The sequence below is a fragment of the Paramisgurnus dabryanus genome, chromosome 4 (assembly GCF_030506205.2).
Source record: "Paramisgurnus dabryanus chromosome 4, PD_genome_1.1, whole genome shotgun sequence".
Taxonomy (NCBI): domain Eukaryota; kingdom Metazoa; phylum Chordata; class Actinopteri; order Cypriniformes; family Cobitidae; genus Paramisgurnus; species Paramisgurnus dabryanus.
The window spans coordinates 24,776,499-24,795,029 of record NC_133340.1 but is presented as its reverse complement, the minus strand read 5'-3'; the positions used below and the strand labels follow the sequence as shown (position 1 = coordinate 24,795,029).

Below are 18,531 nucleotides of genomic sequence, written 5' to 3'. Positions count from 1 at the left end.
GGAAGTGCTGGAGCTCCTCCAATTACTTAATGCAGCGGGTAAACAAAAGGGAGCTACGATGGGGACGAGAGGTGATGCAAAACTGATCAGACAACACAAGAGAGGCTCTGATGTAATCTCTTGACCCTATAGAGAGCTTTATACGGTGAATAGACTGCGATAATGTATATACTGTAAATGCACAAGATTGCTGAGTACTGCAGTATTCCCCCCAGCGAATGAAGAATCAACCTTGAACTGCATTTATGCAATGTGTCCCTGGTAAATGGGATGATCTTGAATGAACATACAAAACATAAGTCATTAACTATTTATTAATAAAAATGACTTGTATTATATTATTAAAGGGACAGGGGCTTTGGACCACAACTGAAACATTTGTTTTTTACCTTATAGGGACAATAAGGCAAGCTTCACTACTAGGTTGCTTAAAAGTAAGGGATTGAAAATGTACCATTTTACTCAATATACTCGCATACTTTGTGTATACAATTTTACGATAAAATGCATAAAAGCATTCTATAGTCTGTAAGAATCCGCCTAGCAACCACCCAGAACACCATAGCGACCATACAGCAATGCAATAGGAACCACTCAGAACAACTGCATAGCAACACCCTAGCAAGGCATGCTTTGGAATTTGTATTTCTTAATATTTAAAGTTCGATATTAAATGTGTTTGTGACAGAATTACGCAGAATGTGAATCACGCAGCCAAATTTAAATAATAAAAAAACCCAAATAAATAAAATAAGGTAAATAAATAAAATCAAAACCAGCAGGATTGTCTGCTCTCAAACACTGGGGGCGTGTCTTCGCTGAAACCACGCCTACTCGTAGGAAAGCTGCCATCTCTCTCAACAAATACTGCTACACCATGAATAGATGCTTATGATTGTGTTAAGGGCGGGGCCATGATTGGTGGCTCCAGTGCATCACTGAGCCACCGTTTTAGCCCCGCCCAAATATTCCTGAAATGTGGAAAAAGACACACAGACAAGTAAATCCCTAGAACAGCAAACTAAAAAATGCTAGGTTGTTTTAGGCCAATTGATCGGTCATATTCTGAGTTCATTTCATTCAACGACTGGCTTTGTCCCGTTTAGCCTCAACGCTGTTTTGGCAGATATGCAAGATATTATTAACAAAATGCTAGCGACAGATAACAGATGGTAAAAATTGTTGTGAAATGCTTTCAGAAGTTCCAACGCTATCTCATGAGAATTCGTTCATATTTCAAGAATTGGCTAATTAGTATCAATTCATACGACCAGGCCACTTTCGTAAGTTTTGGTACGATTTGCCTTGACCCCTGTGACTTTGGGGTTAGGTGCGAGGTTAAGTTTCGTTGTTGTTTTTTTTTCATGAAAATCATACAATTTTGCACGATTCACTTCGTATGAATTGATACGAATTTGTCAACTCGTAAAATATGTACGATTTCTCGTGAGAGATTTCCTAGAGAGACAGATTTATAGACAAAGCATTAAAAATTATGGGAGACAATATCGTTCATGACTCAAATACTTTGTAGCTTTAATATAAAATCATATTATATAATACCACCATCAAAGACAAATCCTTGGACAGAAACAGGCTCATTTTACAACAAGTTTGACAACAAGCACGTGAAGATTTTCGAAAAATAAAATTCAAAGATTTCGATCAAGTTCAGTATTGGGAGTAAATTAAAAAATATGGTATGCAAAACAAATATTTACCAAACCTATCTATGAGAGTTACAAAAGATATTTAACTTAAACAAAAATCTGTAAAAAGTTATATGCATACATCTGCTCATCAGTACAGTGCATAATATTGGATCCCACAATGGGTAGTTACTGTATAAAGGCCGAAGTATTGTCCATTTTTTACCTGTACGCGATGGTCCACGTACAGTGCTCGAGACACAGACGGATTTTTGAAACTGTATGCGCAGGTTGTGCATGCGACTACAGTAGAATGTAGTATGTAGCTCAGGAGATGTATTGCATTTTCGAACGTCTGTGTACACTACAAGTCAAATAAACTATACTTTGCAAGGTTGTGCCTTCGACACATAAAAAAAAGACTATACTTCGGGCTTAAGACTGCCATTCTGATCTAATATACATGCATGTTACATTACTACATATTATCATTACCATTGTAATTATATTTATTGCGATTTCACTTTAAACATTGCTATAGCTTTACTATCACTGTTAATAATCTCGTATTTCTCTAAAAATATTTTCTTTAAGTTTACGGTTTTCCACAAAACAATCAAATCACCATTAGACCACCATTAGTTTCTATATATTTAACAAAATCTTCAGAGAAATCTCCCAGCATGCTTTGCACAGTCTCTTAGAATTTGGTTTGATCACACTGACCTATCAACAAACCAGAAGCCCTTCACTCTTGTACTGCCGGGCGTGTACAACAGTTGGGTCGGCGGAGATTTTGAAACATTGACCTGAAGTTGATGCTAACCTGCCTCCTTTTTGTCTTCTTGCCGGGAGGTGAAGACAAAGATTTTCGGAGAGCCGTCTGGACTAAGATCTTCTTTTCATGCTCTTTGATTTTGCACTGGAGATGACTTTGAATGGCAAAGCCAAGTGATTCAAGATCTACCGACGCTCCATAAACCTCCCATGTCATACCTTGCTCGTCCCACACCACATCGTGCACGCTCTTTTCCTTTTGCTTCTCTTCCTCCTTGTCTTTTTCAGAAGCTCCATGCTGTCGTCTTTCGATCTTCTTGCTTTGCGGCGTGGAGCTTGATGTCGGAGGAGTGTCCATTGTAATGTTAGTTGGAGGTTTTGCCAAAGGCGCATCTGTCTTGGATTGTGCAAGAGGAGATTTTGATGCAGGCAGATTCTGTTTAGATGTTGTGACGGGATCCTGCACTCCACCCGGGCCAGTTGCCGTGACTGCAGGTTGGTGGTTAGTGTCCTTATGTTGGGTCTCTATATTAATCTGATAAACTGGTTGAAGAGGTAAGAATCCGCTTTGGGAATTGTGTACAGATGCCCCAAGGTCTTTAGGCTCCTCCCCAAGCTTTGATTCCTGCTGAAGGTCGGCATCTACATGCACCATCACAGTGCCAGTTTGTGGGGGCTTCTCAAGCAGGACCTTGCTGGATGACACGACAGATGGTGCGGTCGAATGCACTTCTGAGAAGGTACGGGAGGGACGATCTGTGGTTTCCACCTCGACAACTACTGCTAGGCTTTCATCAGCATCCTTGGGGAGCAAACAAGCTGGCCTCTGATGGAGTTGCAAAGACAGAAGACTAGGGCTAGTGGTTGTAGACTGACTACGGACCGTAGCCACCGCTTGTACTTCCACGTCTTGGCATTGAGTTTTTGGCTGGTTGTCGAACTCAGCTGCAGAAGTCATGGTGGAGGCTTCACTATAGAGTTTGCTTTGGACCTGCTTCTGTTCTCCAGAAGGAGCTACCGGTGTTTGGACTTCTCCATTAATCACCTCCGTGTGGTGACTTGAGCTATCGGGAATAGCTGCGTCGCTGCTTGAAGAAGCCAATGGCTGCCCAAAGAGAGTCATTCCTGATGGTTTAAAATCCTTTGTCGTGCCCTTGATGCTACTGCTATCCTCCTTAACAGGAATATGCTGTGGTTCTTGTGGTTGTGGTGTCTGCATATTTGTCAGGGGTTTCTTATTGTTGCACGTAGGTTCACATGCTTTATCACAAGCAGTTGTGTCTGTAGCTCCAGCAAGGTTTTTGTTTTTCGGAGAATTGATGTTTGATCCCATATGGACCTGCTCTAACTGGATACTGCTGATGATGGATGTTTGGGATACGCTGGTGGTGAAACTCGATTCTTTTGATTCAGATAAAACCATTTCTTTGTTTGTGTCGTTGGTGCTGGGAGATAAATCCTTTTGACAGGAAACCCCAATAGAGTCGGAAGGGTTATGGTGAATAGCCTGGCTTGGCTTTTGATCATGTACCGTCTCTTTAATTGCACTATATTCTCCAACTGCAGAGGTTCTGCTTTGTGCTTCGGGCTCTTTCTCAAGTGCATTCATTGTGCTATTACCATTTTGCTCCTTGTCGATGTTAGACGTAACAGAAGTCTGTTTTTTCACACATTGGACAGATAACGTTTCTGAATTTGAGTACGTATCTTTATTTCTATCTTCAGCGCTCCTGGCACAATTCTCAGATGTCTTCATGTTCGGGAGACAACTTTGAGTTTGCCTTTGATCTTCGCTGCCAATGGATGAAGTGTTTTTTCCTCCCAGAACTTTGACAGAGGACTTAAGGTGCATATTATCCTGATCTGATTTCACGTTTTGGCCAGAAGAGCAATCCTGGTTCATGCTTAACTTTGGCTCAGTGTCCCAGTTAGCATTTAACTCCTTATTGCCCAGTGAATCTATACTGGCTAGCTGTGGTATCATTTGGACAGTCACAGTCCTTTTGGTGTTTGGTACGTTTTCCATGATGTATCCCTTTTTATGTGATCAAAATATTCCTTAAGCTGCTTCCCATGAAATCCCAATTCTTGCCAATCAAAGGCTTCCCTAAAACAAAGAGATAAAAATAACTTTAGATAAAACAGAATATAGTTGCTTTCATTTTAATAAACCTCATGAGGACCCATCTGTAAAAGCAAAGCAGTAATGTAGAAACAGAAGCAGGTGTAAACAGGATTGTGTTTCAGTGATGCAGAATAAATGTTATTTATAACTGACATTGTCTGTACAAGACAGCTCATTGGGAAGTTGATTACAAAGCATTTGCTCCGATAAAATGAAACTAATGTGAAAAGCAAATCCATCGCATATCCTTACTCCTTATAGTGTGATCCATTGCTGTGAGTCAACAGATATAGGATATCAAACGAAACACTCAAACATCCGTTATTCTGCCCACCTCAGATGATTTGACAAATACACTGCAAACTTTGCAAGCACAAAAAACAAATAAATGTAGATATATATATGATTTAATTGTAAATTATATTAACAAATAAAAAGGCAATGGTTGGAAACAATTCTGTACATTATCATATTACAATCAGACCCCAGCTACATGGCATATATTCATGAACTATTACAGCAATCAGTGACCTTTACAATGTCATTAAAACAATGCACATTTTTAAATAACCTAGTTTGTCTGTATTAAATTAATTTAATAAAAATAACACTGGCACACCATATTTGGCATACAATTCTCAAAATTCCATTAGTTTATGAATTGTGGGCTCTGAAAGTATGGGTTTTTGCCTTAATACTAGGGCTGTCAAAAGATTAATTGCGATTAATCGCATACAAAATAAAAGTTTGTTTTTGCATAATATATGTGTATGCACTGGGTGTAATTATTTTCTATATATAAATAAACACACACTCATACACACAAATATATTATGCAAACACAAACTTTTACTTTATATGCAATTAATCGCGATTAATCTTTTAACTACTTAAAAGCTAAAACTATCTTATAAAAGCAAATATCCTAGAAATGCATTGCATATGCATGCACTTTAACTAATGATAACTAATAATATTTGGACCATGTGCAAGATTTCTGTAACACTTTATAATCAGATTGTATTTGTTAACATTAGTTAATGCATTAACAATGACTGAACAATACTTTTAAAGCATTTATAAATCTTAGTTCATGTTAATTTCAGCATTTACTAATACAAATCCAAATAAAAAGTTGTATCTGTTAAAATGAATGAATGCACAATGAATTAACATTGGCATTAATAGCAATAAGGAAGATTTATAAATGCTGTAACCTATATTGCTTATCGTTAACTCAATGCATTTACTAATGTTAACAAATACAACCTTATTGGAAAGTGTTACCAAGATTTTCCACAAAGCAATACAATTTATCTACAGTGATATGTATGTATGTTTAACCATTTTTATATGATGACATTCATACTTACATAATCTGTATAGTCAACTACAAATCTGCTTCACTGACACCAAGCAATGTTAGTTTTTTCTAAGCTATAAAGCTATAAAGGCACGCAATACAGATGTCTTAAGGATCACATGGGATGCTGCATTAATAACATTGTGCATCAACACAAGCATATATTTGCTACAGGTACTAGACTATGCACCACATTACATTTGTTACTATCATAGCAAAAAAAGATCAATGCCACAGTAGATCACCCAGCATGCACGATAGACTGAAAACAGGGTGATGCAGTGCCCACTGCGGAAATATTCACTTTAATTGCCTGCCAAAACCATGAAAGTCAATTACGTTGTCCTAAATCACAACTGATATGAAGAATTGGGAACAAAATATGCAATAATATGAAGTTCAAGCGTCTTATATTAGCCTACACGTTCATTTATACATGCCGACATATGCCACGAGAACACGCTTTTATGCATCTTTATTATCGGGGCTTCCTACAGTAATGACTCTATAAAAATAATCAATTCTAATAATCAAATAAAGTCATGCGTACTGAGTAAAGGTGGAAATAAGACAACTTGCAATGCATGCATGCAATCCTTTAGGAATAGACACGGTGTTTTTTAAACTGGGTTGTGATCCCTTTCATACACACACACATAGGACAGAAATGACGGACAAAGTCAAAACAGCAACATGCAATATTATTCAATTAAAATTGATTTCTAGCGCTTGTTGCAGTGTTGGAAATCATTTGACTGCAATATTATGCATGCAATATTATATATATGCATGCAGTACAATATGATTTTGGTTAAAATCAGAACGTGTGCCAATTATATTTGCCATTATTTTAGACAATGATAAGAAAAGCAGATGCATTTCAAATGATTGTGCTATTAATAAAAAAACTTGCAGAATGAAAAGCTGTTCATATACAAACCCATGACTCGACTCCTATATAAAAACTTGACCTTGTTGGCAAATTCATCACCCTGGCGTATTCCTGTACGACCTGCGGATAAGAACAGCAGCGTATAAATTCCTACCTGGTGCGTGCGCGTCCGTCTCACATCATTTTCCCTTTTATTAATGCGCCACGGACACGCTGTTCGTACACTAGGTAGTGCACTCGACGGATTATCAATGAAAGGATGCGAGTCGCGTGTCGGTGAGATAAAACCACGCCTTCAAAGCGCCTCCGAACTAAACACGTTTAATCATACAGCGGGGTGCGCGCGCTCCTCTCCATCACAGCTAGATGGAGCTCACATTCCTTAAAACTTAAATTATATATATTAAAAATATAAACAAATATATATATATATATATATTACTAGAGGTACATTTTAAGCTTATTATACATATTTATGAATAAATAGGAGGCCAGCACCATATATTATTGCATCAAATTCAATAACTTAAGACTTAGGACCTGTTTGTTATATATTTGTGCAACAAATTGTTATACTATTTGATGTAATATGCAAGTGATTCTTGTCTTGTTTATTGATTATACAATTAAAATACTGTATTTGCTAAAGTAAATTTCTAGTAAACATTTAAGAATACCACCCTATCAGTTTACTATAGTAAATAGCCTACTAGATTACTAAGCATAGTAATTATTATAATACTACAATTAACTAGTTTCCTATATATTTAATATGAGAATAAAAAATATGCTTTTTGTCAATTTTACAAAAACAATTTACAAAACAAAAAACTAAATGGCAAAAAAATCCCAGTTTAATCAATAAATAAAACCATAGGCATTGTAATATTATTGTACCAGTGCAAAAAGGTACTTTATTATGACTAATTTAAGTACAAAATAATTATCCTTGTATGCTTATTACTGTAAATTCGGCAGATATGTTCATGTCCGTAGTATAGCCTAATATTATACTGACATACAGAGGCAATATGCAGTACTACAGGTAAAAGAAATGACTTTAACACTATTCACTTGTTTTCTTTTCTGAGCCATGCTGGGCGAGGTGTATACAGTTTTGATTGAATGTTGTTAACACAACATCTTACATGACGAATATGCCAGAAAGATCAAAGATATTCTCACAAAGGTGTGCGGATATATCGATTAATTCAGCTGAAATCAATCCCAGAATCCCCTGCGAGGGCGTAGCGCTTGGCTCAATTTACAGAATCCAAGATGGCGACGTCCATTACACACAGGAAAGTTTTTAGAGGGGTATTTTAAAATGTTTTATTTACAATAAAAATCAACATTTGTTTAGTTTACACAAAATAATTGTATCTGTAGAGCTACAGTGTTGTAGGCTTGTCTGATTATTCGAAGTTTATTTACAAAGACTTAAAAACAACAAATCTGTCATAAAAAGAGATGCATATGCAAACAATATATAAGTTTATTGATACCTTGTTTTAAATAAGTGAGTTTTTATCCTTCCTCCCCAACGTGCAGGGGCACCAAAGTCTGCATTTGTGCAAAGTCTGCAAACACACATTAGGTGTGTTCGACTTCATGCCGCGCCGCAAGAACCGACAGCCGGATGACGTCGAGGTACCGCGAGAACGAATCGAGAAATCATACGAACTGTAACTTCGTCTGGCTCTCGCGGCACTTTGACGTCATCCGCCTGTCAGTTCTAGCGGCGCCACATGAGGTCGAACAAGCATATTATTTCTGGCTGCCATATCCACGTGCAATGTTATGTGGTCTATGCAGCATCCTTGATAACATGAAGCATGAGGGCATTTTCCTTTTTACTGTCTTCTACAGGTATACACGGGAATGTTTTAAAACTGAGAACAAGCATTCTTTCGTCAGACAGTTTCTAATGATTTTGTTTTTGTGTATTTTATCAGAGCTTCTTGCAAAGTTGATGGGAACAGGAACAGCCCCGGTGAAAGACAGCGATTCTAAACCTTATCTCCGTCTCTGTGAGTTACCAGAAATCAACTGCGGCACAATGACACTATCAAGTTACAAGTACGTATTACGTCATACATTTAGCGAAAATTTGGCAGTTTCTCTCGCATATAGAGGCTGTATACGTCATCAAGTCTGGTTTATTTAAGTTAACTAGCATTACATTCGCAAGTCATAAGCATATTACAACAATTTTCGATTAATTACGAATAATAGTCAACTTTATAAATGTTATTCTGAAATAAGACCGTCTTGATGACGTATGCGACCTCCGGAGGCTGCAGCTGAGAAACGGCCATCCTGTGAGTGACTGCTGTAAAGACCACGCCCACCAAGTTTAAATTTTTTACCTTAATTTCATGATTTTTAAAAATTTTAATTCTTAATTCGTTTTGTAGAAAACTGGACACAAAAACTTATGTGTGTTAGTGAAAGAAAAGCAGCAAGCTTCATTGGATGACCAGCAGGTGTCGCTGTCAGTACACTTTCATTTTAACATGGACACCAATTTCACAAAAGTTGTCAAGAAGCTGTGGTAAAAAGCCAGGAGAACATTTTTACAAATTAACCCCTTTAGACCCTGCGTCCACTGGAATGTACAGCACATGTTTTGTGGTTCAAACAAATAAAAATGCTGATCAACCAATCAAAATAAACTACAGTGATTAAACCCCTGAAAAATCTAAAGTCCCTGCATAATTTATAGTGTTGATAAGATTGCTATTATTTTTTAAATGTATAAGTGACCCTAAACCTTTGAACAGTAGTACATTAGTGTATATCCACTGGCCACATGGTTTCCCTGCAGTAAATTTCCTTCTGAAAGACTAGGCATTCCCTGTCACCCTGTAGATGTTAAGCACTTCTTGTATTGGTGCCAAGCTTTAGTGAGTTGCCTCAGTAAAAATTACTATGTTTTCCCCCTCAAACTTGCAGAAAAGACCAATTTGTACTGTGTTCCCTAATACTTGAGCTTTTCAAGTTATGGTGCGGGATCCTAAAGATACGTTACACTTTCTTTCCATCGACACATTATCATTGGCCTCTAAACTAGAGAAACTCTCCACCCACAACCCATGTCCCACAAAGACAGCATCTGTTACTCTTTGAACCTTCATCTCGGTCTCACCCGACAGCCACCCTCCCCGGACCGAAAGACCTGCTGTTGCCATGGAGACACCCCCACCCAACATCCTCTTCTTAATCCTCTTTGACTTTATTCAAACTAAGGTCACCCCACCATCGGATGAGAGACACAAAAATGATAGCATATGCTCTTTTGTTATAGCAGGCTGCGAAAATGTGTATGATTGAGACAACTGTAAGAATTTATGGACCATAACATCCCCAACTCCTTGGTATACACGGTTTCGGTATTTTTTAGGTTCAGTGGCATTGTGAAAGTAATATGATAGGTTAGTGTGAGGTACAGACTTCAGTAAGCAAACATTACACGACTTGAGTTTAACCGCAGGATTGTATTCATGCATCAGGTGTTGGTGGACCTTCTTAAGGAGTTAAGTGCTTTAAGACCTTGTCAATTCCCTCGCAGTCAGGTATTAGACACATCCACAAAAGCCGTGCGTAATCTGTCATAGCGCCCGGATTACAGTACAGCTGTGGCGGCACGGTGCACGTCAAGCAAAATGGCGGAATAAAAGGAAACAAATTTGTCTGGGAGAAACAAATCTCCTGAGAGGAGACGCTCGGACCGAGGGTAAAACTCCATTTTGTCTCTCGTTTCCCCTTTGGGACTTTTCGCAATCCCGTAATCCCCTGTGTTTGATGTTTGAGAGCTGATGGCGTTGGTCGGGACGGCCCAGAAAGGGTCTTTGTGTGTGCCGTGTGGCCGAGGGTTTGAATGACATGGCGAGAGGGCAGTGAGACGAGTAACTTTAGCTTAATCTAGGCTTAGCTGTGCTGCACACACACACACATTCACTCACAGGTGTGTGTGGCCCTCTGGCTTTGATGGGACGGTCAAACCCGAACCTCTCTGTATCTCAACACAGGGATCAATACACATCTTGAGGCCAAGGAGAAGCCTTGGATTAACTCAAGGCTCCGCCCCTCCAGTCCAAAAGTGGCTTGTGTTCCTTCTTCCCTCTCAACTTTAACCGTTAACAGTTTTTAATTAGACCCCTTCATCGGTCGCTCGATGTGGGACAGAGCCGGGCCTGTGAATGACTGTTAGTCGTCTTTTCATTTATGGCTTAAAAGAAACTAGAACGCGTCAGGTTACCCTGGTTATATTAGGAAACGTCCATTAGGACAACCTGTTCTGTACTAGGACTGGTGATTGTCCACCAACCGTACTTTACTGAACAAAACCGAAAACTTCACTGAAAGTACTTGGACTTGGTGTATTGAATATATAAAGTGTATTCAGTGGTTTTGTCTTTGGTTGTTGGCAACAATACTGGATAGTGTCTCCATCTAGAGCACAACAGCAGGGTTTGTTGTGTTAAAGTGCACCTATTTCATTGCTAAAAAACAACGTTATTTTGTGCATTTGATATAAAACAATGTGTTCGTGTAGTTTATGATCAAAAAACACATTATTTTCACATACCATCCTGAAACGCACCGATCTGAAAAGCTCTGTGTCCCTGATTGGCCAGCTAATCTGTACGTTGTATTTGGCCTGAATAACTCTGACGCTCCTTACCATGTTTGAAAGATTAGGTTGCTAAAGTATTGTTTATACTCGACGCGTCCGCACGGGCGCGTTGGTGCGCGCAGCAAAAATGACGTCAACGCGGAGTGGGCGGTCGCGCGCGTTGGGTGCGCGAGACCCCATTTCGCGTGGCGCTGTGCACGGCATTTTTTGTAACTTTCCGCGCGGCTCCGCATCCGAAAATGACCGAACTCGAGGCGATTCTGTCTGAGCAGGCAAGCCTGTGACGTATCTCTTTGATCAATCCAAGCAAAACAATGTATATATTTATCTGACACTCTGGAAGTAAAGTATGGAAACTTTGCAGTTTAAAATACGAATTCTTTTACATGATTCAGAATGTTTGGCTTATATTTGTATTGAAAGAACTACTGGACGAGGAATAAAATACAAACCTTAAGATGTCTGTACTGTTTGTTTAGTAAAAACGTTAATGAAATGATAATGTTTAATAAAGACATATTTAAAATATTGTTGTTTTATTCAAGTTCTCATATTTATATATATCAAACTCTAATGTTAAAAGCACCAGGGTTGATCCAGCGGACGACTTCTTCTATCCTCTTCTTTTTGTTTGTTTTTGACTTTATTGCTCGCGTCGCCCCCTGGTGGTTCAAAAAATAGTGCAACAGCGAGCACGTCAACTATAAACGCCTCGTCCGTTTGGTGAGACGCGCACGCGATCCGCGGAGGCTTGCGTTGCGGACCAAAGCGCGACCATAAACAAGGCTTAACAGGAGTTAATTTACAGTCCAAGCGGGAAGAATTATGATAATGTCGGTCTTGTCAACGTCAACAATCCAAGGAAGTAAAATGTTGCCTAAAATCCATGTGTTTGTTGTAGTCCAAGAAAAGAGATTTACGTTAGAGACGATAACTCGCGTCATCGTTTACTTTGGAGTTTGTACCTTTTGCATATTGTTAACATGTAATAATACACACTTACACACCAAAGAATCGAGAATCAAACCATTGGTGCTCTTTAAAAATCCTTAATATCTTCTTCATCGAGGGAGAATTGAAAACTTTTTCAGTACAAATCTGTCCTGTTGTTACTTATAATGATATACAATACCTGTATTATTTTTCCATGTTGTATTATAATAATAAACTTATCAAAACTGTGAACAACACAAATGTTACTGGAAATTATGTGATTACACTGTAAAAAATAAAGTTGGATCAACTTAAAAAAATTATTTCAATTTATCAAATTTTTTTACATTTAAAAAAGTAAAAAAAATGTACTTAAAATGTTACTAATTAAAAGTTGATCCAACTTTTTACAGTATACACAAATTTAAAGCATTAGTGTATGTTTTTGTTACTTATTTAGTAACTATTTAAGGAGTCATTGACGACGGCTGAGTGCAATACATCGTGGGATCAAGTGTGCATTATTTTCAAATAATTCAAAGGAACGGAGTCAATTATTCTGCTTATACCACGGTTATCACAGAACCTGTGGTATAAAGGCTGTTATTTACTTATTTTTTTATTTACAACGTTTATTTATTTGTTGTTTAAATATAATAATTATTAATACAATTAATAGTATTGTTAATATTAATAGTTGTTAATAATTGTCCCAATACTTATTTCCTTTGTAGTTTTTTTTTGTTGAATTTTTTTTAAATGATTATCTCATCAGCTGAGAGAGAGAGAGAGAGAGAGAGAGAGAGAGAGAGAGAGAGAGAGAGAGAGAGAGAGAGAGAGAGAGAGAGAGAGATGAATGGAAATGAAAGTAAAGTGGCTGTATTGGATTTTGAGGGGTGACGGCCTCAATAACAGGAATGCATTTATGGGTGTAATTCGATTGGTGGTTTCGGCCCACTGAACCATAGACACTTCAATGATGATCGAATTGGTTTGTGAGGAACCACAGCTAAATACTAGACAGACATGAAGAATTTCATACTAAGCTGATACAGAAATCATTGTATAGTAAACTAACAAAACTGGTATAACCACGTATGTGTACACTATGGACCCAAAATGTGGTTGGACACTAAAGTCACAAATAATATGTTTTTTTGTAATTATGTAAAGTCTTTTAAAAAAAATAATCCCACTTTTGGAACTGATTTGATATTTTGTAATCTTATACTTTTTAGTATAGTTTTTATTAATACTCATGTATTGAGGTATGTACAGTTATAGCTTTCACCAACAGGTGGCAGAAGTGGTCAGCTAATGTAAATGGAGCACGTGCACGGCTCTCCATCAGACTGTGAGACTGATATGCATAGGCACAAAATACAGTTTGATGATTTATTATTTTTTTCTTCAGACATAAATCATTTAAGGGTTTGTGTTAGGTTGAGAGTTTAAGAAAGAGTAATAGATTAATTGAAGTCATATGCTACATATTTGACCCCTGACCCGTCATTAGGTGACACATTCTGTTCCTCCGTCTGATGGTTTTCAGGAAGGTTTTTGATCACAGTTCAGCATTGCTAATTCATGTATTCCTCTCTCTCTGTGTCTGTCTCTCTTCTTGGGTGGCCCTAATAATCCTCAAAGTCTTTACATGTCAAACTCAAAGCCAAATCTTACAACACTTAGGAAGAAATTAAAGAGTGCTTGTTAGTGTCTTTGCTGTTAAATCCCATGGTCATTGGCGCAGTACCATTTATAGTTTACCATAATAGTACCATTTTGGCACAGATGTATATACCTTTGAGGTACTTTTACACTCTTTGGTACAAATATGTAATTCTGAGGTACTAACATGACCTCTTTAGGTGCAAAAGTGTACTTTTTGGAAGGGTACCGCCCCAATGACAGCTACACTCTAAAAATAAACGGTTCTATATAGCACCAAAAGTGGTTCTTTGCCCGTAATCATAGAAGAACCATTTAGGGGCCATATAGCACCACTATAGCACCACATATAGTTCTAAATAGCACTAAATGGTTCTACACAGGTGCTTTACTCGTGCTTCACCGGTGCTATATGGCACTAAAAATGGTTCTTCTATGATTACGAGCAAAGAACCACTTTTGGTGCTATATAGAACCGTTTGTTTTTAGAGTCATTTTATGACAATTTTTTCCCCGAGTAATTCAGAAGTGGGATGTCGCTAACCTGACAAATCTGTAATTTTGTTGAAGAGCTCAGATGCAAAAGCCGCTAAACGCCACATCTGTCAAAAATGCGATAATAATCTAATGCTCTTGGCAGGCATTATGCGTTCATCAAATACTTCTGACCATTCAGAAATGCTGGTTTGTTGGCAGAATGTGTTTTTTTAGCAAAGTCCTCTAAGTGCACGGGGAAAGTAATTCATTGAACGGTGGTGTGCGTTTGTCACGGTGCACAAGTTTTTTTTATCTAATATATAGGATATTGATTGAATTTTTAAAGGCTTTTACCTTTATTCAGAAAGGACAGTGAAGAGTGACTAAAGATTTAGAGGGTTTTGCAGCAAAATACAGTAAAATTTGTTAATTAGCCTACTAATGAAATGACTAAAGTGATATTTCAAAAAAATAAGGCATCAATTATCGAATTATACTCTACAGTATTCAGTAAGTAGTAAACTTTATTTCTGAGCATAGCTTTGGTACTTGAAGCTGATTGGTCAAAAGAAGAGTCAAGAAAATAAAATAGGAATGCCTGGACAAATTTTGTTAATTTTGCTCTTTGTCGTCTTTCCTCATGTCGTAGACATACTGACACGCACAGACACACAAATGTGGGCCGACAGAGTAACTGACCCAGAGTCCTTCAGTGCCGGCACGTAGAGAGAGGGATTAGAGATTAGCGCAGTAGTCAACATTCCACACATACCTAATTTCTGACTTCTGCATCTCATGACTCAAACCTACAACATTCCTTAAAGACTAAAAAACCTGAATAGAAAACTATTATGATGATGTGATGAATTTCAACGAAACGATGTTAACATGTCCAGATGTCAAACAAATAAACCGTATTTTGCCCGAAGAAAGAAAGACTATTATTGGTTGCATTGTGACATTATTTTTAAGACAATTAAGCACAATTTCCTCCTAAATTCTCATTTCTAAATGCATCTGAACTTTTTAGTGTTGAGTGAATACTCCCTGTATTGTCAGTGGTTATTAATTCACATGTAAAAAGTTGGATCCACATAAAAATTACTTTAATTGGTAACACCAAATAAAAAATTCAACTTACATTTTTTCCTAAAGTGAAAATAAAGTGAAATTTTATCAAACTTTTACTTTTTACCGTGTAAGATTCCTATTGCTTTACATGTTTTAATTATTGTTAATTACCAAACTTTGGATTACAGTCATTGCATTACAGCAAGCCTTGTATATATACCATTATGTATTATTTTTTAATCACTATAATGCATATACTGTAAAAAGTGAAAAGTTTGATCAACTTAAAAAAATTACTTCAATTGGAAACACCTAAAAAAAATTTAAAATATTTAATGTACATTTTTCACCTAAACATCACAGCACAATCACCGGTGTTAAATGTACACTGCTGTTGTATATATTTAATGGTGATTTTGCTGTGATATAAGTTGAAAAAAATTTTTTTTTTTTTTAATTGATCTAACTTTTCACTTTTTACATTGCACTTTACAACACAAAAATATTTAGCATTATTTGCTTTACATTAGGGTTATTATAATGAAAATGATGTCACAATGAATACCTTAATAATCCATATAATAAAGAAAACTATATGATGTCACTTGCATAAAAACATCAGCAGTGCACATTTAACACTGGTGATTTTGCTGTGATATAGTTGAAAATATATATATATATTTTAGGTGTTCCCTATTAAAGTATTTTTTATTGGTCCAACTTTTCACTTTTTTACACTTTACAACAGAAAAATATTTAGCATTATTTGCTTTACATAAGGGTAATTATAATGAAAATGATGTCACAATGAATACCTTAATGATCCATATAATAAACAAAACCCTCCGATGTCACTTGCATAACACTTTTTTTTAACTTCATCCACACTTCGACTAGTCCTAGCTCCTATGCCTAGTTCATTAACAGTCATATCTGTCAATTAAATGACTATTGATGGTCCCATTTCTAAGGCAAACCACTGTCTGTCTTTGTCCTGAGGCTAGGGCAGTGTATGGCCAGTTTTCATTAGCTGAGTCCCACCAGCTCGCTGCCATTTGCAATTCTCCCCATTGTGCTGCTAAACAATGGCAGCAAACAAAGCATTAAAATGGAAATGACTGTAATGTAGCTAATTAGTTATCTGTGTTGGGACTGTTAGCAGGGAGGAGGGGGATAATTGTACCTCTGTTGGTCTCTCTAAGAGAATTAACAACACATTTTAGGCAGACACAAATTCCTTGTGGATTATTCAGGTGTATTGCATGATTGCATGATGTTACTTTTCTTCTGTGCATGTGCAACAGTTTTGTCACACATACCAAACTGTTCAATTCATTAACATTAGTTAACGCATTAGATAACATCAACTAATAATGGACAACATTTTTTACATAGCATTGTTAGATACAATTGTTCATTGTTTGTTCATTAGTTTATTGTGCTTTGACTAATTTTGACAGATACAACTTTATCTTAATGCTGAACATTACATTAGCTACAATAATAAATGCTGTCGAAGTATTGTAAATGCATGCCAGTTTGTTCAAATTGATTATGCAAGTCAGTTCCACATACTTTTTTTTAGTTTAAACCTTAAAAACAAGGTGAAATTATTTAACTTAAATTGTTAGGTTAAAGTAAAGCAACAACTTATGCTGATATGAATTTATTTTTTAATGCTAACAAATAAAATTGTTTGGTAAAGTGTCATGCAAGAAAACAAAAATGTAGTCATTTAATATTTATTCTTAATGTTTCATATAGGTTTTTTCTGATACTTTGTTTTAATAAAGTAGAAGGAATTTTCTATTGAGTATTGAATAACATTTAATTTTGGTCTTGTAAATCTGTAGATGTTATGAGTTAAATTTTTTACTTTAAAAATTATTTAAACTGCTTATTATACATTAAACTGAGGCTAAAAATAACAACACTTATATATATAAGACTTAAAATACTTAAATTTTACTTAAATAGCAAGACATTTATTAATAACAGTTTTATAAATACAAAATTAAGTTTTTTTGCAAAAGTGACCAACAACTAAAAGCTGTTACAAACCTCATTCTGTGTGTATTTAAATAACAAAATGTTTGTTTTTTGAAGTATATGACACCTCCTCTTACTTCGTCTCGTTTGTTTTGGCCAGCAGACAAATGTTTTGTTTCTTTCCATCACAAGTCCATCTCTGTTTTTCATTTGTTTATCGTCTTCTTTCACAGGTGCGAATCCACAAGTCTTGTTATCAAGTGTTAACTCAGAGATTGTCGATTGGACATTGTTAACAGCTTGGCTTGAAATGACACATTATAATGACCTCACCAAGAGCCCTGATTGAGTGCTTTTTCATTAGTGGACACTTCATCACGGCCGGCTGGTGATGTTAGTAAGTGACATGAGAGTGCTGTGAGCGTTAAAACTAGTGGTTTGTTATGATTTCATGTGGCTTTAAAAAAATGTAAAGGTAAAAGCTATAAAAAAATTGATGTAGAGACGATATGAAGCATTGAGATTTCACATTCTCTCAACAACTTAATAATCGTCCTCAGTAACATTTGTTTATCTAATTTGAATTTGTTCGTTTATCAAATGCAAAATGTTGTGTTCAGCCAATACATTTGTGTAAGGGCCACAAAAGATTTCTTCTTATGCAAATTATCAATTAACAACATAAGAAAGTTAATTTCTCATTTTTAATTGCTGAAAATGCTAATATTGGGAATTATGTGAAATACAATATAATAATTTTACATCCATTTCACGGATGTACACAACACAAATAACTATTCACAAACATAATAAGTCGTTAAATTTTAATAACACCAGAAATAAGTTTATATATGTATAAATCTTGTGTATATGAACCCTACATTAGGACAAAAACAGAGAAACCCAGCCGTTGGGTTAAATTAACCAAGAACATTTTTATATTTGACC

The 18,531-nt window shown here is 36.4% G+C and overlaps 1 protein-coding gene across 2 annotated transcripts; it reads right to left on the bottom strand.

Annotated features, from left to right (window-relative positions):
• Positions 1-1,511: 1,511 nt before the first annotated feature.
• Positions 1,512-7,113, bottom strand: gprin3b (GPRIN family member 3b). Of its 2 annotated transcripts, none has more exons than XM_065295331.2 (2): positions 6,961-7,113; positions 1,512-4,533 (listed from the first exon to the last, which is right to left on the bottom strand). In XM_065295331.2, exon 2 carries the CDS (start codon positions 4,450-4,452, stop codon positions 2,398-2,400), a length of 2,055 nt encoding a protein of 684 aa, XP_065151403.2. In that variant the 5' UTR covers positions 4,453-4,533; positions 6,961-7,113; the 3' UTR covers positions 1,512-2,397. The 2 variants fall into 2 exon arrangements, with proteins under 2 accessions (XP_065151403.2, XP_065151405.2); XM_065295333.2 differs by lacking the exon at positions 6,961-7,113 and adding an exon at positions 6,855-6,957.
• Between the last annotated feature and the right edge of the window lie 11,418 nt (positions 7,114-18,531).